The sequence below is a fragment of the Diospyros lotus genome, chromosome 2, assembly GCF_014633365.1.
Source record: "Diospyros lotus cultivar Yz01 chromosome 2, ASM1463336v1, whole genome shotgun sequence".
In the NCBI taxonomy this organism is placed as follows: domain Eukaryota; kingdom Viridiplantae; phylum Streptophyta; class Magnoliopsida; order Ericales; family Ebenaceae; genus Diospyros; species Diospyros lotus.
In genome coordinates, this window is record NC_068339.1 from 6963802 (window position 1) to 6989085 (window position 25284).

At 32.8% G+C, this 25284-nt stretch overlaps 2 protein-coding genes across 3 annotated transcripts; both read left to right on the forward strand.

Annotated features, from left to right (window-relative positions):
* The first annotated feature begins 637 nt into the window (after nt 1–637).
* On the forward strand, nt 638–1352 carry LOC127793975 (60S ribosomal protein L27a-3). The gene has a single exon (XM_052324810.1). The coding sequence runs from the start codon at nt 710–712 to the stop codon at nt 1148–1150; it is 441 nt and encodes a 146-aa protein (XP_052180770.1). The 5' UTR covers nt 638–709; the 3' UTR covers nt 1151–1352.
* A 3334-nt stretch (nt 1353–4686) lies between these two features.
* LOC127796076 (uncharacterized) lies at nt 4687–9948 on the forward strand. 2 transcript variants are annotated; one of them, XR_008021913.1, is made up of 8 exons: nt 4687–4886; nt 5273–5463; nt 5574–5654; nt 5840–5960; nt 6373–6675; nt 6877–7020; nt 8781–8846; nt 9683–9755. XR_008021913.1 is itself a non-coding variant. In XM_052328140.1 (7 exons), exons 2-7 carry the CDS (start codon nt 5273–5275, stop codon nt 9758–9760), a joined length of 840 nt encoding a protein of 279 aa, XP_052184100.1. In that variant the 5' UTR covers nt 4706–4886; the 3' UTR covers nt 9761–9948. The 2 variants fall into 2 exon arrangements, 1 of the variants encoding a protein (XP_052184100.1); XM_052328140.1 differs by lacking the exon at nt 6877–7020 and having other exon boundaries at nt 4706–4886; nt 9683–9948.
* The last annotated feature ends 15336 nt before the right edge of the window (nt 9949–25284 follow it).

The following is a 25284-nucleotide window of genomic DNA, read 5'->3' on the forward strand; positions in this document are numbered from 1 at the left end:
ACAAAATCTAAGAAGAAGTGTAAGTGTTTAGTTTATTTAGTATTATTTATTTTTTTAAATCATAATTACTTCTCTAAAAAAATAAATTAAGTTACTTAAATAAATAAAAGAAAAACAAAACCACTTAAAATAACAAAACCACTTAAAATAAAATTAATATTTATTTATTTTTAATATTAATAAATATGACGTCTCCCCCAATTACTAATTACCAAACATAACATTTTTTACACCAACACTAATTTCATTGGTCAAGAAGGGAGCACAAAGTGTCTTCCGTGGTGAATTTTGGACCAAGATCGATGATTAAGTCTCGCAAGCGACAGTATGGGGTACCTCTCTTCAAAGTGAGGGGGCTCCTTGTGCACGGTGAGGCCGGGTCTAACCACTGCGTCCGACTGAATCACCATAATTAATCTCCTCCCATATCTTGTCGGGCCAAGTGTAAGAGAATTCGGGGTAAACAATTTCACCTTTTGGACCAACAATGCAGCAACACTGAACATAGCACGTCCACCACTTCAATGACGAAGACACCCTCGATCTGTTCTATGCCATTCGGCTCGCATGCAATGGCAAAATGGTAAAATCGTTGAATAGCACCCTTCATTGTCTATAAATTTCTCTCAACCCTAATTTTCCTCTTCCGTTGCTCCACGGAAACCCTAACACCGCCGCGGCCGCCCCCCAACACCCGCAGTGAGAAAGAATGACAACCCGGTTCAAGAAGAACAGGAAGAAGCGCGGCCACGTGAGCGCCGGACACGGCCGCATCGGGAAGCACCGGAAGCACCCCGGTGGCCGGGGGAACGCCGGAGGGATGCACCATCACCGCATCCTCTTCGACAAATACCACCCGGGCTACTTCGGCAAGGTCGGCATGAGGTACTTCCACCGCCTCCGGAACAAGTTCCACTGCCCCATAGTCAACATCGACAAGATCTGGTCGCTTGTCCCGCAAGAGGTCAAGGACCAGGCCACCAAGGACAAGGTCCCGCTGGTCGACGTTACGCAGTTTGGCTACTTCAAGGTCTTGGGCAAGGGTGTTTTGCCGCCGTCCCAGCCGGTGGTTGTCAAGGCCAAGCTCGTTTCCAAGATCGCCGAGAAGAAGATTAAGGAGGCCGGCGGGGCCGTCGTCCTAACCGCTTAGGTTCGGTTGCTTTTGGTTATTAAACTTTCTTGCCGATTTTAGGGTTTTCCAGTTTTTGGTTTTTCTTGTCATTGTTAAATTGAAGTTCCGAGGCAATTTTCTGAGTTTTGATTAATATATGAACATCATTTACTTAATTTTAGGTCTGTTGGTTGGAATTATATATTTTGATAAAAATATCTGCCATTTGATGCGATGGATACCTTTTGAGATTTGTGGTTTTTTTAGATGTTTGTGGATTTGATTTGTTGAGTTGTGATTGATTGCTTTTCTGCACATTCAGTCGTAATTCTTAAATAATTTGTTATGCTGCGGTGCCGTTTTGGGGGTTTAAGGAGAGTTATTTAGTTGGTTTGAATATGCAATGTGGAATTGGGGCCAGCCGAGAAAGATGTGAAGAACATTTTGATGAAATTAAAATTAAAGGTGTCCGTGAACTGATTGATAATTATGGATCTACTGACAATAAATTAAACTGAAACAAACGTATATGAGTTCAGATTCGTTATGGAAATCAAACATTTGGTCTTTTTTATTTTCGTTTTGTTTATTTGGATACAATGGAATCTGTAGCTTAACTCTATAATCCAAACCATTGCTTATAACTTAATGGGTGCAATGATCTTCATTGAATGTAGTTGAATCGAAGTTGCAATTATCTCTCTTGAGCATAATTGTGCAGGAAAATGTGGGCAATATCCAATTAGGACGTCGAGTTGTTTTGCTGGGGATAGGATTAACTTGTTCCTTGTGATTTTATGCATGGAGAAAATTGCACGGTTGCTCTTGGCCTCATTTATTAGTTATGGAGAGGTACAGGACCATTTGGGATGGTTTTCATTTGAGATGGGTTTCAGAGGGGTCACAAATTGAAGAACTAGTAAAGTGATTAACCAGCTAATCTGTTTTAATTGTTTGTAGCCCTTGTCAAATATAAAAATTGGAAGAATGACAGTGATGCATGCTGTTCCATTGGTTCTGGGTACATTTACCCTAACTGTTTCTACCGTATGCTTCTTCAGCCACGAAAACTTTAATTTGCACATGTGATCTTGAAGCTTGTTTGTCCGCAGGTTTTTTGTGTTGGGGTTCTTGGTTGAATGTGGAATGCAATTCTTGAAACACTTTTTGTTCTATAGTCAAATGAAACAAGAGAATGGAATTGAGGACAAATCTGGTACTCGTCAAATGGCAGGAATGATTTTTTGGCTAGTCATTGATAGATAATTATGCATTTGGCCAATGCATGTTACCCTTTTTCCTTGAGCACTTTCTCAGTTTCTCCAAACTCTCAACTGGGGTTAATGGGTGTAGCTGGTTGGGCTATTGTGGCCACCGGCACACAGCTTCCAGTTTTTGAACCTAAGGGGAATGATGGCCCACTATTCAAGCTTGAGCTGATTGAACTTGTTTTGAGATTGGTCCCTAAATGAAAATATAATCCTCGTGTGTATTTTTAACTCACAAGTTATCAGGTGAAATCATCAAATTGTTTGTTCATCTTTAGACTATATTTCTGTTTGTTCATCTTTAGACTATATTTCTGTTTGTTCATCTTTAGACTATATTTCAGTGCAGACTTGGGTTTTTAAGTAGTTCTTTTTTCAAATTATAGTAATATTTAGGGTAAAATACACACTATCCCCCTCTGAGGTTTGGTGTAGTTTAAGTGCAGAAAGTTGGGCTTGCCTTAGGTATTACAAAACATGAAACACTTTTGGGCTGTTTGGTATTTGCACAGTTTTTCATCTATTTTTTTAAAAAAATTAATGTTTAGTAAACTATTATTGTGTTTTGAAGCATAATTAGTTTTTTTTTTTTTTTAAATGAAGTTGTTTTTAAGCAGGTCTTCCATGCTTTTTTGAATGAAAAGTTATTTTAAGCTTTGTTGTATAAGCAAGCACGTACCATAGCATGTAATTATTTTTTATATTGTTGTAAAATAAAATGCTAAAGAAATAGGCATTACTATTTTTTTTTTTTTGGATTTGGATGTGTAATAATTTTTGCTATTTTATTTTAAATTATATTATATATCAAAATAAATGGAGATTTAGTTTAAAATAATTATTTAAATGCCTATCAACGCTAGTTAGCAGCATAACACAAAAACAAACAGGCGTTTGACCCCTTATCGTCATTTGATTTGTCTCCTCCTCCCTCTCCCTCGCTGTCTCGGATGCCTAGTTCAGCCATGGCAACGATGAGGGATAGGGGATATGGTTTTCTTAAAGAAGATGAATAAGCCTCCAAACCGAACGCAGGATCAAGCAAAGAGAGAGGGGATCAATACAAGTGAAACAAGCAGCAAGCATCACAACTCAAAATGAAGCAGAAGCAACCAACAGATGCAGAACCCGAGAGTTGCAAATCACCATCTGCATTGACGACGCTACTACATCAATCAGCCCGCAGACTAAATCGGCAGCCAAAAGGAAAAAAAGTAGAGATGAAATGCAACAACACCATTTGATATAGAGGCAGTGTTCATTAACTAAAATATAAATTAAAAAAAATTATATAACTTTTTATTTGAGTTTTTTCAGATAAATTTATTTTTTTTCTTTTCAGATAAATTTATCTTGATCCTTACATATTAAAAAAAATGATACTTGTATCTTTCAGTACATTTTAAAAAAATTAACAAACATTTTAATAAAAGTCTTAAAATGATTCCTATCTTTATTTTAATTATTCTGTATCTTAGTCTAGAAAATATTTTAATTTTATCTTGACTAAATTTTATCTTACTTATTTTAATAAATGCTACCGTAGAATATATCAATTTCTAATACTTAAGTAATCCAACACCATTAATAAATAAATAAAATAAATTATATATTTAACCAATGTTTATTTTTTTTTCCTACTGTTTTAGAAAAAATAAATGATTTAATCATTTTTAGCAAATTGAACTTCTACATTGACCAATTCAACCCTCTGCATTAGTAATTTTGCCTTGTTAATTCTATTTGGATGTAAAATGAGATTTTATATCTATATCTTATTTTTTATTTTAAACAAAATTAAGCAAATTCATTGAGGGCCCATTTATCCCTACCCACCCATATATGCTTATTCGCAGAACTTGGACTTTTATGCATTTTCATTCTATTTATTCTCATACAATAATAAAAAGGAAAAGGACGCCCTAAATACTAACTTGCACCCTTTTCTTATTTTTTATTGTACATAATTTTCTTGTAAAATTCCTTTATGAATTTTCTTTGCATAAAATAATTTTATATACAAAATTAAATTAAAAAAAATAACTTATATAAGCCTATCTCCAGTCACACTATTTATTCTACTTTCTATTATATTATAAATAATTTATTTCTTATTTTTTAAATTAACAACGTTAAACACGGTCTAAAAAAAAAAAAAATCTTATAGAAAGTACTTTTATACAACACATACAAATAGCAGGGGGGAAAACAAAGAGAGAGAGGATATTGTATAACTTGGTTTGGGTAATTTAATATCACAAAATTTTAATAAAGAAATTAGGGGATGTGCGGATGCTTGCTTGTATACGAAATTAGGTTATATGACTATTTGGGGGTTTGTGGAATGGTCTTGTATGAGTGTGGTTTCTAGGCTTTATACTATCGAAAATACAGCAGCTAGCGGGAGAAAGATTTCAATCGAAGAGATCGCATTGAAGCAATAACCTAGGGCAAGCGCGAGAAAATTCGCAGCGGAGAAGACCGGTTCAAGCCATCGCAGGGTTTCGGTGAGTTTTTTTTTTTTTCTTTTGCCTTCCTCTACTTGCAAATTGGTTCTGCATTGTTGTTAATGGCTGAATTTGTTGTTTGAATTGTTTTTGCAATTTCTTTTGGTTTCGGTTGGGTTGGCCGGAATCTAGAGATCTTCTGAAATTGCTCTCCCTTTGTTACTAAAAAGTGAAGATAACCTGGAACTAACTATATGATGTCACTTTGTAGAATTTTAAACAGAGATTTGAAGTTACAATCTGTAATGAGTATATGAGATTCTTGCGATTTCATAACCAGCTGCTTTTAATGAGTATAAGATGCTTTTAATAAATAAATAAAAAAAATTGTTTATGTCGAAGATTTTGCCATGTAAGGTGAAAATCCTTTATTTATTTTCATTTAGATGAGATTGAGAAAGCAAAAACGTCATCGTAAGATCGTGAGGTTCTACACAGCTTGCTTTGGCTTCCGAGAGCCTTTCAAGATTCTTTGTGATGGAACTTTTGTACATCATCTTCTTGCCAATGATATTACTCCAGCCGATACTGCACTTTCAAACACTCTTGGTGCCTCTGTTAAAATCTTTACTACAAGGTCAGCTGGCTTACCTAGTTTTTCTTTTTCATGATAATAATGATGACAACGATATCCTGTCAAATTCATTTTTACTTTATAGTCTAATTTTCATTTTCTTTATTGCTTAGGTGCGTTCATGAAGAGTTAAAAAGCCTTGGCGAAGGCTATACAGAATCTCTTAAGGCAGCTCGTAACCTCTTTACTGCAAGGTCAGTTATCACCCCTTTCTGCTTAGCATCAAGTTTGGGGTAAAGAAAAATATTGGAAGATAGCAACCTACTTGGCCTAACTAGAAGCAAAGTACTTTACAAATATCAACATTTGCTCAATTTAAGGATACCTTCACACATAATGATTGATCCTTGGAGTGGATTATGATTTGTACCATTTTCAGATGTGACCATGAGAAGAGAAAGAGTGCCGTGGCTTGCATCACGGAAATTATTGGAGAAGACAATGCCGAACACTTCTTTGTTGCTACTCAGGATGCTGATTTGCAGAAGAAGTTCCAAATGGTTTGTGTCCTTTCTCATAATGAAGTTTTTGCCTATGGTTGTCATGGTAGGTTAGATGCCAAGAAATAAAGAAATTCTCAGAGGATATCTTCTTGTCTAGTGATACTGGTAATGGGGTTGCACGCTCCCATGGAAACATGATCCAATCCGTCAATGCTGATGTGCTGATTTACAAGCTGGAGTGTGATATAGATAGACTGTGTTTAGAAGTAAAATCAAAAGCAACCTAAAAGCAAGGGTTTGAATTTTTCATTAGATGCTGCAACTATTATTTTGCAGTTTGTTCTTAACTGCTCAGTTTACAATTTGTTCCACCGTAATGTCCCTGTCTTTGTCCGCTCAATTTACTAATATACCGATTGTGAAAATCCTTGATTTATTTACTATTATGTTTGTTTATTTATGGTTGAAGGTACCCGGTGTGCCTGTAATATTTGGTTTGCGAAATGCCTTACTCCTCAAGCCTCCATCTTCATATCAACGTGAATTTGTCAAATCTACTGAAGAAAAACGCTCACACATGTCTGAATTGGAATATAAGATGTTAAGAACGAAGAAAAAGGTTAAGTTGGCTGTGGAGGAAGTGCAGGAATCTTCTGATGTAAATGAAAGAAAAGTTGATCAAGCTTTAGAAAACCAGGAAACAATAATGAGCAAAAATGGAGGAAAGAGAACAGAAGTGGACAGAATTCAGTTCAAGAGAAAGAAAGCCAAGGTTCTGATCCAGATCAAATCTTTCTTTTCCCTTGGTTTGTTTCAAGTCTTAGTTATTGTTCTCTTCTCTCTCTCTCTCTCTATATATATATATATGTATATATATACATATATTATATTAATATATCTCCCCTGTCCCACACAATATATGACATTCTTTTGCTTTCATTAAGTATGTTGAGAATGTCCTGCTGGTCTGCAGATATAATTCCTATGGCCTAAGATGGCCCATACTTTTTGAGGGGTATTGTCAAAGCATGATATTTGTGATTTATTACCCTTATGAAGTTATTTGGAGTTAGCAGCTTCACAAATATACGGATGGTGGTTTTGAACTATTAATATGGTATGTTGGCAGTCTATTGCTTGTTAGATGTAAATAAGCTTATCCATCTGAGGCTAATATGTTTTGGCTACCTATTGCATAATGAATTAGTTAGTACAAAAGGTATTCTGAATTTCATTTGTACCTGAGATTTTTAGTATTTAATTAAATAATATGTTTACCATTTTATGAGCTAGTTATCATGGTATACTTGAAAGAATAGCTTCAAGTTGCATTAGAATTAAGCTGCTGCATATAAGAGAGTGCATGCTTTGGTTAAAAGACTACATCCCTGGGTGTTCACATGCTGTGTCCTCTTTTTATCCATTGTCTATCTGATGGCTGATTCACTATATTTTCTACTGAGCATTGACAATTTGCTCCAACTTGCTTACTCGTACCTTTGTCACCAGCATTTTCTATTCACAATTTTCTCATACAACTTCAACATGTTGAGGCCATATTTTTGTTGCCATAGATGGATAATTATTATATAATTAAAGAAGAGTTAGAGATGCTTATAATTGTTTTGGTTTAAATTTTTGAGGTAGTGAAACCAAGAAAGAAGAAAATAAAAATGCAAGGGAATATAGAAATTATAAGCATTCTCATGGACATGTATAACAGGGCTAACATCTTGCTAGAGTGGTTTGCTCAACAATGAAAATGTCAGTTCAGGCATTTATTAAACATGCAGAGACTGTAAAAGAATTGAAAATACAGACACTGCTTAGGTCAAGCATACATGTTTCAAATACTAATAATAAAATGAAGGATTGAAAATGAAAGAAAAAAAAACAAAGGAAAACACTATATAGTTACGGGTTATGAACAAGTGCAATGAAAGATTGATCATTGCGAAAATATAATTTCAAAATTGAAAATAATAAGAATTTTGTAGGCCATGAGTGAGAAAGAGCACCCAGGGTAGGATGCTATGTGTTTTGATTTTTCCTCAAGGAAAGACCAAAGAAAGCTGTTCATGATAATATTGTGAGACTCTGGTCACAGGTTTCAAGTTTCATACTGACTGTTGCCAGACATTGCGGTAGGGGGAACCTTATTCACTGTCCTGTTGTTTCACATGCAGTCTAAAGTTGTACATAATGATATATATTCATCATTATTGTAACTAAAAGGTTAAATTTCTAGTGAACAGCTTGATGGCTACAGGAAAACACTAGGTAATGACATTTTTTTTTATTTTTCCCCCATTACCAATACTATCTACTTCTCTCCAGTTGTCAAATCAATGGCATCCCAAGTGCATGGACCCTCCCTGTTTTTTGAGGAACAAAGGAGGGTTGTACTTGTACACATCCTTCCCTTGCCTTCATTTTGAAGAGGCTATTTTTACAACTCAAACCCCATCCCTCTGGTCAGAAAGGAGCAACCTTACCATTACTAACAAGGCAGAACTGCTCATTATCAAATCATTAATTGTAGAAAAATGTTTGGATTTACAAACTTGTAATATTGTTGTTCTAACTAGTCAATAATCTAAGTGCAACGCAAGTTGACCAAAAAAAAACTACTTGCCATGTGAAATGTTGGAAAGTGGGTGTTGAAGGTATGTTTGCTTAAGGTTGCCTCATGTTTTTTGTCTTTACATCATTTCAATGTGTATTATGTTTTTTAAATAGATAAATAGATAGGGGGAGGGAGATGATCTTAATGGGTCTTTTATGTTGTGTTTAGAGAGAGAGCGAGAGTTGCTACTATTAGCTTGTCTCTAAGTGAGTTCTGACATTGATGAACTTAGTTTTCCTTCAAATTTGCAGGGTCCTAACCCACTCTCTTGTATGAAGAAAAAGAATCACGGGCATGCAAATCTTGTTTCAGAAAAGGTGAGTTGATTATTCTTTCTGAATGCTCATAATCTCCTCTTTTAAAGTCATTGAGTCCACTTGAGGAGAGTTATTTGAAGATTGTCGATTCTAAGTGATATAATTTCAAAGAGAATTATTCTGTTAGTTTATTTATTCAAAAAAAAAAGTGGTCACATGGAATATTCGTGTTCTATTATCTGGGAGCATATGGATACCTGAAAGATGTGAATCTAAAGATCACGGAAAATGTGGAAATGATTTTTACTGTTTTGGCAATATAAATATATTTTAAGAATGAAGGGATTTTTATTATTTCCATTATTGATATGAAATGTGTAAATTGTTTGTTATAACATCCTGATGTTCTCTCCAACTTTAGAAAAATTTTGGTGCTCACAATCATCATTATGTTTTGTGTTTGTGTTTGTGTGCACATATTTGCTTCTTAGATTTCCACAATGTTTGCCTTTTATTTTGAACTATGCCCATTGGCCTGTTGGAAAACCTTGCTTCTAGTCTGACAGAATTTCTTTTGAAAATAATGAAATTGCGAAATGGATTCAGTGTCATAGATTAGAAACAGAGTTGGAACTAGCAGTTTTGCATTGGATCCAAAATTGAATTCAAAATAGTTACATGTTTTGGTGTGCTATTGTTTGCCAACATAGGTTTGGAAATGCTGATCCGTGTTTTCTTAGGATCCCAGTTGAAGATAACCAAATAACTGAAGTTTACTTTCTAATCCTAAGATAACAAAATTAACTGGTAGCTTACTTTCTAAAGCAATGGCAACATATACTGCAACTTTTCAATCCCTTGGTCATTGTCATTGAAATGTGGTAGCCAAAATGCAGGAAATGAAGAATAGCGAGGAGACCATGAGAACGAGTCGCAGGAAAAGAAAAAGACCCCGTACAGGCAAAAAAACTTGAAGAGGTGAGTGGTTAGGACTTATTGGGATCGCCGTGGAAAAAGCATGAGGTTTGTTGTGAATGCTTCTCTCACGCTCTGCTGTCTCTATAGTTTCAATGACTGGAAATAACACAAACCGAGATGAGATGCATGACGGTTAAGGTCTCTTCTTCTCACAGCTAATCATGTTTAATTCTACTTTCTTTTTTTTTTGGTGGTGGGGGCGGGGCACTTTTAGTTTAATTGTGTTTTTTTTATTATCTTTTATAGACTTGGCTCAAATGCCTATTTTTAAGAACAAATGGGATTTTTTTTTATCTGGAAAGTAAATGAGATATTCAAAGATGTGAAATTAAAGAGGGATCAAGTTAATAAGGTATCTAGTATAACTTTGGGAGAGGATGATTCAGTTAAAGTTTAGAACAGAGACCAAGTTATCTGAACGCCTACTTTTTAAGAACAAATAGGATATTAAACGTTGTGAAATTTATGTAATCAAGATAACGAACTATATCATGAAATTTTGCGAGGGGATGATTGAGTAGATTTTAGGAAAAGAAACTCAACCAATTTGGTTTTATGTTAGGTAACTCAACAATGGAAGTAATGCCCTTGGTGGAGTTTTTTTTTTTTTGGCTAAAAGGTCTTTGATTGAAAGGTTAAGGAGATAAAGAAAAGGGGATGTACTTGTTTATAACATTTAAAAAGGAGAAAAGAACTTAGGACGAACTCCTATAGAAGCCCTATATAGAGTTTTAGAGTATAAAGGAATTTGAATTACTTTGGACCATTTATAGAGCTTTTGTTTTTAGTATTTTAACTCTGAGAAAAGAAAATAATGATATTTGTTTTCGTTTTTAAAAATTCTAAGTGGGTTCGTTCGTTGAACCCTTCTCGGTTCAAAACAATTCAAAATTAGACGGGTTTGAATCAATCTCATTAGTTGCTATCGATGTGTTTTTGTTCAATGGGTTTTTGGTCGAACCCAACCTTGCACGAGGAGTTTTTGGTCGAGAGAGAGAGAGAGAGCTGGGCATCTTTAGTCGGTGGATTTCACGGCCGCAAGCTGCTGAAGACAAGGAAGTGGAGTAGGGCAGAAATGACTAAGTGAGGATTGAAAGAGAGTTAATGTGACAGAGGGGGGGAGGGAAGTGGGATTTGTTTATATGTAAAAGTGATATGGGGAGGGAAGTGGAATTTGTTTATATGTAAAAGTGATATGGGTGGTGTTAGTTGTGAGGGAGGTCATTGCACTTGATCTTATGTGAAATTTACTCAACAGTTAAACAAGATGTTAAATTTATTTATTTTTAACTGAAACAATTAGATAAAAAATTAAAATTAAAATGTTTGTTAAATGGCCCACTCCTCATAAATAAGATGTTGAAGTTCTTGAATAAGAAGCTCAAGTTAAATGATTATTTCTTGTTGCTTTAATAGAAAGGGCTTGAGGTCAACTTTAATGGCCCTTATTTCTCTCTTCCCCTTTCCGTTATTATCTCTTTGAACTTGAAATTCTTGTTTCCAAAACAGTCGTCGAAAGAGATCGCTCACCGCACAACCAACCCGGTTTTATAGATTTCCCATAACAACTCTCTCTCTCTCTCTCTCTCTCTCTCTCTCTCTCTCTTTTAGACATCGGATGTCACAGAGCATGGCACCAATTAGCACATGATAATTTCTTTATTTTATTTGCCACCAGACACCAAAATATCGAAAAGTAATAGTAGCTAGCATACCCTGTGATATACCAACCTCTCTACAGTCCCACTGCCGTCAGAGTTTTATTTTCAATCTTGGTGTCGAAATTTCAGCTATGCCCATAATTTTTTTAGTATTTTTTAATACCATCAAATTTAATCAAATTGTGGGACACACTGAGATTTAAATAATTTACTCCCATGGGCCATTGGGGGGCGGGGGGGGTGGGGGTATGAGGTGAGATTTGAGAGACGATAATGGAGTGAGTAAAACATAGCATAATTTATCCCCCAGATCGTTCTCTCCCACCCAGGGTAGAGAAAAAAATATTTTGACTTGCTTAGTGGGCTATGATGATGTTGAGATGAAGGTGGGAAGTGCTAGTACTGGATCAAATTTTGAATGGAAAAGTAGCTTGGCATAATTTTTGCTATAATGATAACCTAGACCAATATTTATTTAAACATAAAGAGAATATGGCTTATTTGACACGTTCCGTTAAGTCTATTAATTCACAAACCTAGAGAGGAAACAAAATTTAAGTTATGTTAATCACGCCTTAGGAGAATAATGAGTATAATTTACCTTAATCTATTATTTTTTTTCACAATTTTTAAATAAATGTGTGTGTATATATAAATACATATTTAAGTTGTTTTAACTGAGAGTTTAATAGGCAAGGTGGAAAAATTAAGAAGAAAGGTTATCATTTCAAGGTGGCGAGGTCATGTCTTTCATCAAAAATAGTGCCCTCTGTCGTCCGCGCATTTGTATTCTACGGAAATAGCTAGGCTTGTCCCCATTTTTGCGGCGCTATATAAACACTACTCAAATAAGGGCTCTACTCGTGTCGCCTATGCCTAGCTAGTTTTAATGGCATTAAATATAAATATAAATTTGATTCTTTAAACCCAAATCACACAAGACTTAAAAAGAGTGATGAGAATGGTCCCTCAATATTCGATCGCTAATTTTGCTATGATTCAAGCCATTTAAAGTACCTCCAGCGGATTTAAGGGGGCCATTTCCCCTCTTAAATAATATCGAATATATTTTTTAAACATTATTATATTAGAATAATTGTTCTTCTATATTTTTCCTTTATTTTCTCATTTTCTAGTGTCTGTCCTCCCTTAATTCCAAGTCTAACTCCAAATCAAACACCTTTTGTATTATTATATTAAAATATTTTGATTTTTTTTTAAAGTAATGAATCTTTTGGTTATTTTTAATTTGTTATTTATTGAAGTCTAATTATTATTTTCTCAATACTTGAGAATACTAAATCTTAAAACATCACAATTCATTGTTGCCAAAAGTCTTAAAGAGTATTTATAATTACACATTTAATTTGTTATTTTAATTTTAATTTTAATTTTAGTAGATATTTAATTTTATTTATTTATATTCGTTAAATAAAGTTAACCCCCTAATAACATTTTCTTCCTAGTATTTGAGAATTTATATTTAGTGGAGAGGGGGGGTGTTGGATGGGACAAGACGTACCAACCAGAAGGACCACTCAGCGATAGTTTTATCTGATTTTGGTAGGTGTTTTGATTTTGCGTACAAAGTCTCAATCCCCAAAGCTGAAAAGTACTTCCAATTCGCACGCAGAAAAGGGGTATCACCAATTTGGGACGGGATACTCTCAACTCCCATTAATGGCTTCCTTCCATTTCGGCTGGACCGACCCCCCTCCCCCTCCCCCTCCCAAGACAACACTTATTAGGATACGCCCCCCCCCCCCCCCCCCCCCCCCCAACCCCCCCCCAACTGTGGGGCGCGGCAAGGATATCCCCACCCCTCTTTTATTTGTTCTTCTAGAATAAAATATATTGAATTTTTTAACTTTAAATTTTAATTTTTTTAATAGTTCTCCTTTTTTACATATATATTTTCTGATTCATTTTAACTCAAATTTTATTAAACTCTATTTGGGTTCAAACTAAGTTAGTTGAATTCTAATGATAGAAACTCATTCACGATAGCCCACTCTATTGAGAAGTTATGATTTGATTAGTTATAAATATGAGTAAAATTAAGTTTGGATTAAAATACTTAATTTATATCAATTCTATATGAGCTTAGTTGGTAGAGTAGGGGTTGTAAATTAAAACTAGTATTCACCCATGTGATGCACGATAGGTATAATCACAATAAATTTAAAAATTAAATTTTAATTAATATTAAAAAATTCATATATTAGTTTTGAAAATACAATATCTTAAATTTTAATTAATATTAAAAAATTCATGCATTAGTCTTGCATTAAATTAAAGATAGTGATTGATTAATTATTAAAATAAAATTATTTATTATATTATATATTTATTTATAAATTATAAATATAAATTAAAATTCCTAAATGCGAGAAAGTATGGATTTTTCAATACTAATTAAAATTTTACTTGAAATTTTTAATTTATGATCTTGAAATTTAATTTTTGTAATGATAACAAAACTTTGAAAATATGCATTTTGACTTATTTTTCTTTCATTTTGTATTAATTTTCTTTCAAATCTTGCAAATGTGATATGTTAAATCTTAATTAACATTGAAAAACCTATATATTAATATTTATTTTTTAATAATTGAGGAATTAATCAAAAATAATATTATAAATATTTTTTATTAATAATATTTATAAAAAAATATTTATTTTTAATTCATTGAGAAATTATATATCTATACATGACATAATTAATAATTTAAATTATCTATTCAAATTTTTTATTAATAATATTTATTTAATTGATAGTCAAAAATTTTAAAATACTTTATATAGGAGGTCTCCAATTGTTTTGGAATAATAAGTACTAAATGTAAATTATTTTTATTTTATTCAAATAAATAGTTTTTTATGACTTAATTAATAGTTTAAGTTGTCTATTTATATTCTTCAAAAATAATATTTATTTTTGTTTGATTGAGGGATTAATCAAAAATAATATTATAAATATTTTTAATTAATTGATGAGAAGATTAATTGAGTTTAAAATTAAGTTATAAGTAAATATTATAAATAGTATTGGAAACCCATGCTTAATTTTTTACTTTAATTATTAATTATTATTATCTTTAATTTAATACAAGTTTTAGAGATAAAAAATATTTTTTTGACAGAGTACTGGAGGAAAAAAATGCTTGGCAAGCTATTTAATAACTAAATATTTATATACACATAATAATACATTGAAAAATTCATGCTTAAAAGAAGTTAACTAACTAAATATTTAAACAGGTGGATAAATAATATACACATTATAAATGACTTTTAATAATTTTTCAGCATGTAAGTCAGAAAGATTATAGAAAATCAATATAAAAGTGATATTTTGGTTACATCTTGTGTAATTTCTTAGTGTGTATTCATTATTGCATATTAAAAATTAGCTACGTGTATATGTATATTCATCTATTTAATTGTGTCCACAACAAACTATTTATTAACTAAATATTTAATATATACATAATAATACATTGAAAAATTCATGTATTGGAAATTTTATTATTAATTTTATAATAATTATTAATTACTACTACTTTTAGTAATAATAATTTAATTATTATTAATGTAAGTTTTGGGGGAAAAAATTCTTTTGCAGACTATCTTATTTTATTATGTGTATATTAACTAAATATTTAATATACACAAAATAATGCATTGAAAAACCTATAATTAGCATTGAAAAACTCATGTATTGAAAAATTTATTATTAATTTTACAATAATTAATACTTTTACTAATTAATGCAAGTTTTGGAGGAAAAAACTCTTTGCCAAACTATCATATTTTTATATATATAAAGATAACTACTTTTTTAGGTCATTGGTTCAAGTTACTTCTTTTAATTTTTTTATATTTTAATATTTTTTAAATAATAAATACCAATCCCACAAATTTTGTAAAAAAAATTAATCCTTTAGTGAATTTTTTTACATTTTACCGTTTGCTAGATAATAAATACGAAATTTGTGAAAATTAATGTCTTATTGAAATTTTTTATATTTTAATATTTTTTAAAGAATAAATATCCTTCTTATATCAAAATTTTGTAAGAAAAAGTAATTTTAAAAGTTTTTAGTTAATTTTTTTAAATTATTAATATCATATTCAATTTAAAGTCTTAAAAATTTAAAATTTTAATTTATAAATTTTTGTAAGGTTAAAAAAATCTCAAGATGGACCCTGATTAAGCCATCATTTTATCCATAGCAACTCTAGTGCTCAATGGTCCATAAAACAATTGGCATCAATCAATTCCAATTCATCTCCTTTGCAGACTCAATCTGACAGGTTGCCGCTGCCAGCCACCATCGTCGAGAAGGAGAAATTGTGCAACACTCTCTCTCTCTCTTTCTGGGGTTCCCCATGGCCATGGGATGGTTTTTTATTTTCTGGATTTTTATATTAAATTTAACTTAATTAATATTATTTATAACATAGGAGTTGTCAAAGCACATCATCACTATTTTAGACAACATTTTTTTTAATATATATATATATATGAACTCTATAATAATAATAATAATAATAATAATTCAAAATTACAATTTTATTCAATTTGGGATTGAAATATTCGTCCAAGTCAACAGCAAATCTTAAAATATCAAAGCCTACCGCTTTCACGCTTTGCTGTGGGGGCGGTGCTGGCGGCTCCTCCTTCCTCCATCCAAGCCACAAAATTTTCAAAGAGAAAGCAACAAGTTGTTGTGGCTTTAGTGCATCTGCCACTAGTCATACTGTTACTGTTAGTGTTCCCTGTCATATATATATATATATATATATTCAGCCAGTTGATTCTTATACCCACTCCACCCTCCCCAAATAGATTAATTAATTAATTAATGACTAATAATTATATCACATATTTAAAATACAATTCTTATAAAAATAAAATAAAATAAAACCACTCCTTAATTTATGAAATACATAATAATAATAATAATTTATCAAATGAGGTCAATCAAAGGGAAGCATCTTTATCAAGTAAGTGGGTGTCTACTAGGTTGCAACAACATCCCAAGAAGAAGAATGGACCCTTTTGCAGGCAGGCATGTAAGTTGACATTGATAGGTGGAACGAGAGGAAGAAAGGGAGCTTTGCATTTACAAAATAAAATAATAAATAACAATATCCACCCACCCAGTAAAATTAAGCCAATTTACTACTTACTATCTTATATATAGTTTAATAATATTCCTATCCTCTCCCCCCCCCACCCCACCCAACTTCCCAAATCTACCACATTGAAAAAGGGTGCCCACATTTAGCATAAAGAAAAAGGTATCCACAAATGTCTTTTCACATTGAGAGGGATTCCTTCAAAAGGCAGCGGCCCTTTTTATAAGCAACTTATTTGATATATTGGATGGTGCGTGGACTCACTGTGGAGCATATGATAAGATTTTCAACTTCTCAATCCCTTCCCATATCTTTCTTTTTTTTTTTTCTTTCTCTTCGTTAATCCACAATTTTTTTGATACGAAAGGGGAGATTTTTGTCATTTATTCAAACAAAACAATTAAATCAATTCATCTCTCTAATTATAATTGATCGTACGTGTTATGAAAGTGTTCTCATATCATACTATAAAATTTTTTTTTTTTTTTGCTGAGGAGGAGGACAAATAAAAATAAAATTATTTTTGAATAGTTAAAATTATTCTATAAAACCTTTTTAAAGAATAATTTTCACAATAAAAAACTTAAAACAATAAAACATGTGATAACTAATACTTTCAATGTTTTTGGGATTTAATTACACATATTCTTAAGAACCAATACCTAAGTATTGTATTAGGTATTGTAACTCGTCTTCCGAGAGAAATTCTCCTAGAAAAGATAGCATTCTCATAATGAAACTGCTCTCCAAAAGAGTTATCCCAAAACAATCTTTCTCATATAACCATGTGATAACTTTTTCAAGACTCATTTCCCGATGTCGTATATCGCAAGTCAACAATCCATTTGATATAAAGAGACCCATCTCCCACAAGGATTGAGCATAAAATTGGTTTAACCAATTAAATCGAATCGAACTGCCCAATTCGATCAGTTCAAATCGATTATCCATTGTGGGCTGTTCGGATTCGATTATCCACAATGGCTGAGCATAATGTGGCCCCCTTACCTCGACCTCTCTTTCCTTTGGAGGATATTTTCTTCAAGAGGGAAAAGGGAGAGGGTTTTCACGAAAGTCCTCTTCCAACACCACGGTTTCCATCTAGAAGAACAGCGTGTCCTCGCACTACATGTCACATGTCCTAGTCATAACCAACAACTATAAATAGCCCTCGACCCCCATTTTTATGAACTCTCTTTTGGAGACTTTCTTTTTGGCGCTCGCTTTTACTTTCTTCTTCACGAGTCTAGACCCTTTCTTCTAGACTTTCTTTCTCTACTCTTCTTTCACTTTGGGTGGCCTCTTGTATTCCAAACACCCCACAACACTACTTCTCCTGAAGAAATTTCTTCTCCCATACATTTTACATAGCATTTCACTATATGTTGCATTCTAGACTCAATTATGACATTACTTGACTTAAACATTTGATGACCCACGCAAGAGAGATCTCTGTTTGCCTTTTTGACTGCTTATTGTTTTGAATATCATTCTAAGGGGGATAAACCTACTCTCCCAAACAGCGAGAACTCCTTCAAACCATTATGGCTTCCATTCTTCCCCTTGAGTCCTTGACAACGAATCAAGCCTTCTTTGAGGTCCATCCCATCTCTCCTGGTTGACAGTCGATCAAGCCTGCCTCGAACAACCATCTATTTCTTTCGATGCTATAGTCCTCTCGGGATAAGATCTTGTTTTCTGCCAAGCATTGCCAATTGTCTATTGAATTTTTTCAAAACAAACAAATATTAATTATTATATTTCGATAATAACATTTAGAAAATTCATCTCAAAGTTAAAAGTATATGAAGTTTTTATATAGCATTTTGTTATAATCATATCATTAAATTATATTGTAAATAAGAATATGCATGAACTTGAGAAAATTCCATATTTCATCTAGAATTTGACCTGAGTGTTAAGTTTAATTTTTTCAACTCAGTTAACATCTCAATTTGAATTGGAGTCCAAAGTATCAGATTCATGCAAAAGTTGATGCGATTCAAAAGTTTTGTAATTTTATCTCTAAAGATGATTCAATTAGTGATTATTACTTGGTGATACACATAAAATCATAAGTTTTAATCTTTTTATAAACATTTATTATAATTTTATGGCTAATAAAATCCTTTATTTTTTATTTTTATTAACTTGGCGTGTCCGAGCTTTGCCTAACTAATCTCCAAGAACGGATGACCTTCCCCCTGATACACTGTCATGTAAATTTGAATCCGGATACAGTTTATACACATTTAGAGTTGAACCTCCGACATAATCCATACAGAACTTGTCAGCCTCACTATTACCTTTTAGCAATAATTATATCTTTCAAATCACCGCACTAATTCAAATTTCGATATTCTATGTGAAACTTAAAATATTTTATCATTGCACTATGTTCGTGGGACCCCTAATTTTTATTTTTTGGGATGACTTTTCGTAATGTTCTTGTTCTCAATTATAATAAAAAAAATAAATCACAAGCTAAATATTTAATCCTTAAGTAAGTAGGGTAAAGATCGAAGTGACAACCCATCAATTATTGAGCCTAATTTTTATTTTATTGTCGCATATGTTGGTTTGGTAATGGTTGGATACTTTAATAAATTTGTTGGCGTCGGTATCAAATATGGGAAAGTTGTTTGGGAAGAAAAGGACAGAAAATTTGGGCCTGGGCCCATTCATGACAACTCGTCTTTTTAGCAGTAGTGACTGCTGAGTTGTTCCGTCAATGATGTTGCCTCCACGGAATAAATATAATCATTTTCTTTAAGCTTTTTCCTGTTATTAAAATTACTTCCCCCAATGTGTGTTATATATTTGATTTGTACGTGGTCATTTCACATCCCTTTTTTTATTTTTTTTCAATTTAGATAAACTATTTTTCTTTTTATTTTTTATAGTTTGAGTTATTTTTACACACCCCATGTTACTTATTTTCATTAGTTTGGATCCTAATGGTTTGTCTTCTTCTCAGGATAATATATATTTGTTGGGTCAAAAGTGTCCTTTACCTTACAGAGTGTATTCGAATAAACAAATTATTATTGGAATCCAAACTAATAAAGTTGATCAGAATGGAATGTTTTAAAAATAGTCTAAATTATAAAAGATTATACCCGAATCTACCCTTTTAATGATTAAATTGCACACATCATGCACATAGTAACGATAAAATTAAAAAAAAAAAAAAAAAAGGTTTGTAATTGGGGCTGACACCTATATTCACAATTCTACAACAGTGAGATAATAATCTATAAATGAAATCAAATAAAAAATAAAACAACAAATTTGTGTGAAGAAAGTAAAACCTCTATATTCTCGCCTTTTCAAATAATTGATGATTAACAATTCTTAAGAATTGGGCTAATAGCAAAAATAATCTAAAGGTGCATTTGATTGGCTAATTTTTTGATGAAAAATGTCCAAATTTTAACTTTTAGAATGTTTGATTGTTTTTTTTTTTTCTAGGCAATTCATTTTCTATCTTTTTTTCACTTGACCTGATTTTCTTTCAAATGTTAGAAAATATTTTCTTATGGAGGGCCTGATATTCATTTTCTAAGCAACTCTTTACACTTCTCAACGTATTTAGAGATTTGATCGATGTACTACTATCATTGACCAAAAAAATCCTCAACCAGTGCTGGCAAGTGCTTATTCTTCGTCGATTGAACGAATGCCAAAGTGATTGCCCTGGACATGATCATCGGATTCTTGGACACCTTCCCCACTGTGATTTTTTGGATCATGTAAGAGCTCCTGAGGCATTTGAAAGCGATGAAGAAGCCCCAGGAAGAACTAGATCGTGTCGTAAGGTGAGATCGAGTAGTGGAAGAGACAAATCTGGCAAATCTAAAATACTTAGAAATGGTGATCAAGGAAAGCCTCAGGCTCCATCTAATTGCTTCGTTCCTAGAGAATCCACGGGGGACATTGACGTCATGCTCAACAAATATTGTTATTTCATTTCGAAGAAATCACGAATTATCGTGAACTGTTGGGCGCTAGAGTAAGATTTGGAGGCGTGGTTAGAGAACACAAATGAGTTCTTATCGGAGAGATTTGTCGACCGAGAGGTGGACCTTTGAGGGCGTCATTTTGAGCTGTTGCCATTTGGATTAGGTTGCCGGATCTATCCCGAAATGCACTTGGAACTAAAGAACATTCGGCTAGTGGTGGCTCAAAAAGCTACAATTTTTACAGGAAAAAATGACAATTTCCATAAAGAAATCATGAATCATTTTGAACTGTTTGGGCTGAAATCCACAAGCGTGGTCGAAGAATGTAGAAGAGTTCTTGCCAAAGAGATTTGTTGACCAAGAGGTGGACCTCCCGGGGCATCATTTTGAGTTGTTGCCATTCGGATCGGGTCGTCAGATCTATCCCAAAATGCACTTGAGGCTAAAGAACATTCGGCTTATATGGTGGCTCAAAAAGCTACAATTTTCATGGAAAAAACGGCAATTTTCGTAGAAAATAATAGCTATAAAACAACAAAAGTTGAAAAAAATATGACTATTTCCATGAAAAATAATGGCAATCAAACACCAAAAAATTTAAAAGTACAACAATTCATATGTTAAAAATTAAGCTATTCAAACACATTTAATTGACAATTTCCATGTAAATAATTTCTAGGCAATTCAATTGCCTAAAACTTTTTTTTTCCATGCATGTTCCATGCTTGCAATCAAATGCACCCTAAAGGTTTTTGTGAATTTGCAATTTAATCCGATCGCTTTAATTTTGGTAATTATATCTGAATTGGTTCAATTGATGCAATTTTATCTAAAATGTAAAATCGATTTAGAAGGTGTGTGTTCATACTAACTTGGCATGCCAAATGTCATATAATAATAATATTTTGTGAGATTCATATGCACACATAAGTAAAAAAAAAATGATCAATCAATGACAACTCCCAATCGTTCTGCTTCAGACACAATGATTGGGCCATCCAACCCTTCCTAGTGAGTTCTAGAAGAAAGTTCGAGACCACCGACAGCTTTTCTAGGCCCACCACTTAGGGAATCGGATAAAGCACGCTCTGCCCTAGTCCTGCTCCCAACGACTTCGCAAGACTAGTTAATGTGGAGTTGGACATTGATTTGATTGGAATTGTGGTAGAGTCTACCAACCAATGCCTTGTTGAGAAGTGTCATGTCCTTGTTGAGGGCGACGATCATGAAGACCTCGCCATCGAAGGTGGCTAGGGCTTTGAAAAAAGTTGAAATCCCAGATCTGGAAGTGAAGGCTATGGCTACGAAGCAGTCACAATGGGGAATAGGTTGGTCGCCCCTGGATAGGCAAAGTAGAGACGAATGGAGGCCTTGGTTTGGGGCGTGGTTTGGACAAGGATGGTAGGGCACTAGAAAGGCTGCTAGCCATGGAGGCATAGGAGGTGGGAGAGACTCGACACGTAGTTTTGAGGTGTCATGAAAGCGACGACGTGATCTACAACAACGTTGATATTGCGAGGAAGGAATAGAGGTGAGAGATGGCTATTAATTTTGGGAAGTTGGGGGCTGTTTCTAATTCCGATAGCTTATGGTTAAGGAGCACACGTGATATACTAAGTCAGTATAAATACATATCTTTAAATCGATTTTATGTGTTAAATAAAATTATATCTAATTGAGTCAATTCGAATCTAGTTGTTAAAATTGAAACAATTGGATTAAATTATAAATTTGTGAAAAAGATTTGGGTTAGTTTTGCCATTAACCCCTAAGAATTTGATTATCTAAGGGTGCAGTCATATTTTATATATATATATATTAAACTCTAAGCCATGCCTATTTATAGGCATTAGGCAAACAATCATGATAAAATCAGATTTTCTATCACTATCTCTGGATATAACACACACAAGATTATAGGGAGACAAATTGTCCATCAATTTTGCTATCAAATGAGCTTATCAATCTCCATCTAATTAATTTTTTTTTAAAAAATATATAACAATGTTATTATAGAGATAGTGATAATTCAATCAACAGTACCATTACATATTAAGAAAAGACTTCCTTTTTCTTCTTATCAAAATTCAAATGAAAAAAAAAAAAGAGATAAAAAAGTGAGAGGGTGGGGGGTCTCCGGTCTTGGATTGCCATTGAAACTTCTTCGAGACTTCATCCATTATCACAATTCAAGTTTGATTTTACAACGGTTTAAAAAAATTCACAAATTCTCAAACACGATCAAACTTTCAACTTTCCCGTGTTTAGTCAATGGAAAGCACTTCTCTTCTTCACTGAACATCTTGTGTTCAATTTGGTTTTATAAATCACAATTATTCTAGCTGTGTTGTGTTGATCCATTCCATCTCAAGGCCACGTGCCTCCACGCGTCTCTTGTCTTCTTGTCACAAGTCTGAGGGTGTTTGGTGCCTTATGTGCGTTTCTATTTGAACACGAACCACCTAAAAGTTAGCAACGTTTCAGTTATTTGAATAAAAAAATTAATAAATTATCATAACTTATTAAAAAAATAAAAATAACATATTATTGAATAATATAAATAAAATTTATAAAGATATTATTTTCTAATAAAAATAAATAATAAATTGATATCTAACTAATAAAACTATTATAATTGCATGTTGATATTATAATATGTGTATATGTTAAATATATGTTATATATATATATATACAGAGATGGAGAAGACAACGGGTGGTGGATGATGGAAGAGGCAACAATTATAAAGGCAGTGATGATAGACAATGGAGGAAGCGATGATGGAAACGATAATCAAAGATGAAGAAGTTGCGATGAAGGTCGTTAGTGGAATAAACTGTGATAAAGTCAATGACGATGGACCATAGAGGAGGCAACGATGAAGGCGACAATGACAGACAATGAAGGCGACAATCAGAGATGGAAAAGTTGCAGTGAAGGTTAGACATTGAAGAAATTGTGATGATAAAGGAAAAAAAGGATAAGAGACTAGGGGCAGAGAGTTGAAAATAATTGAATTGTTTGAAGATAATTTTGTTATTTACTTTATCAATGCAATAAGCTATTAATAACTTATTTGAAAAAGTTGAAAGGTACTAGGTCACCTCAAACGTTGTTAAAATAGCTTATAAACTTAGCAACGTTTAAACTATTAAATTTTAATAAATGTATAATAAAATAAATTATATATATTATAATAACTTATAAGTGGCTAAATCGATAAGTTAAACACCCTCTCGAACATACAAGCTTTTCTCTTTTTTTCATAATCCCCCCCAAAAATAGGCTAGATGTCTTAAACTCACTTAAGTTTAGAATGAATATACTTTTGAGTTCTAAATTCACAAAATTTAAACTCACCTGTTTCTACGACAGATAATAATATAATTATACATCATATTTATGAATTAAAAAAATTCATGTAAATAATGTAATACAATAAATAAACAGGTACCTAGATCCATCAAAACTTTAAGTTGAAATTTGATTTTTCTCCTTTCACACCAACTTTAATGATGGACATAAAAATATAATTATAATTATTTTTTTATGTTGGGTAAGAAAAGTGTCAAATTCATATTTATAATAGTAGAAATAATCTCTTATCACAATTCTTTAGTGGTTGCCTACCTCTTATAAATTAAATAAAATTTAAAAGTAATTAATTATTTAATTATCTCATTATATTAATATCATTATATTTGATAAAATAATTATTTCAATTATTTTCAAAAATAATAGATAATTGTTTGTGATTATCTAATGAGATATTTTTTATTAATTATTATGCGAGGTACAAAATAATTCTTCCACATTAATCGTTTGAAGCTCCCATGATTAATTAAACAGCAAGTAATTATTAAGAAAAGAATGAAGAACAATTTCAAGAGATATTTTATATGATTAAAAACTCAAATAACGAAAGAAAGTACTCCACTACTCCCCCTCCTCCTCCAAATCATTTAACTATTTCGCACTAACAACACACACTTGAGAGAGGCGAGAGGAGAAGAGGTTGGCTAGGTTGTGTCTGGACATTGTTGGTTCAAAAAGTAAAATCGCTCACCCCGAGCTATCGGGCTATCTGGACATTGTTGGAGTCGCTGAGAGGAGGAGTACAGGAGGAGACATTTTTGGTGACTGTACCCACGATCCAGGAGGTGCTACTGAACTCCATTATTGCTCTGGCACGCAGTTTGGCCCCATCCTCCAAAATTAAGTACAGCACGTTGTCCTTTCCGCGGCACTCCCACTCCAACCGCAAGTTGCCTTTATTTAATTAATTAACTCCCCAAACCAAATTCCTCTTTCTTTAATCTCTATCTAAAAATATATTTAATATTTTAGATTCCACCCATCATCAGAACTTAAATGTAAGGTACTAAATAATAATACAGTGAAGATAAAGATGTTAATACATTAGGCTGCCCCACAATTCGTAACTAATTATCTTTTTAAGTTTGAAAATGTGTTCCGCTTTGCATGCATTATTATTATTATTATTATGTAATTAGACTTTTAGTTGCGATTATTTGGGGAAAGTGGATATTGGAACAAATCTAAATAAGAATAAGGGGGGGGGGGGGGGGGGGGCGCTGTATTTGACTTGGGGGGGGGGGGTCAAATTATAAATTGATTAAAAAACGAGTGACGTTTTTGGGACCTTTCAGGGGAAAGAGATTGTAAGGAATCAAATGAGTCATTGCCATCTAAGTGGAACGGATCCAAATCCAAGACCAAGAGGTCCTTATA

What these genes read in the sequence shown, in the direction of transcription:
- LOC127793975 (XM_052324810.1), top strand. Translation starts at nt 710, where the DNA reads ATGACAACCCGGTTCAAGAAGAACAGGAAGAAGCGCGGCCACGTGAGC.
- LOC127796076 (XM_052328140.1), top strand. Translation starts at nt 5,273, where the DNA reads ATGAGATTGAGAAAGCAAAAACGTCATCGTAAGATCGTGAGGTTCTAC. An exon ending in GTTAAAATCTTTACTACAAG is followed by an intron (nt 5,464 to 5,573) that starts GTCAGCTGGCTT and finishes TTTATTGCTTAG; the next exon opens with GTGCGTTCATGAAGAGTTAA. An exon ending in CGTAACCTCTTTACTGCAAG is followed by an intron (nt 5,655 to 5,839) that starts GTCAGTTATCAC and finishes TACCATTTTCAG; the next exon opens with ATGTGACCATGAGAAGAGAA.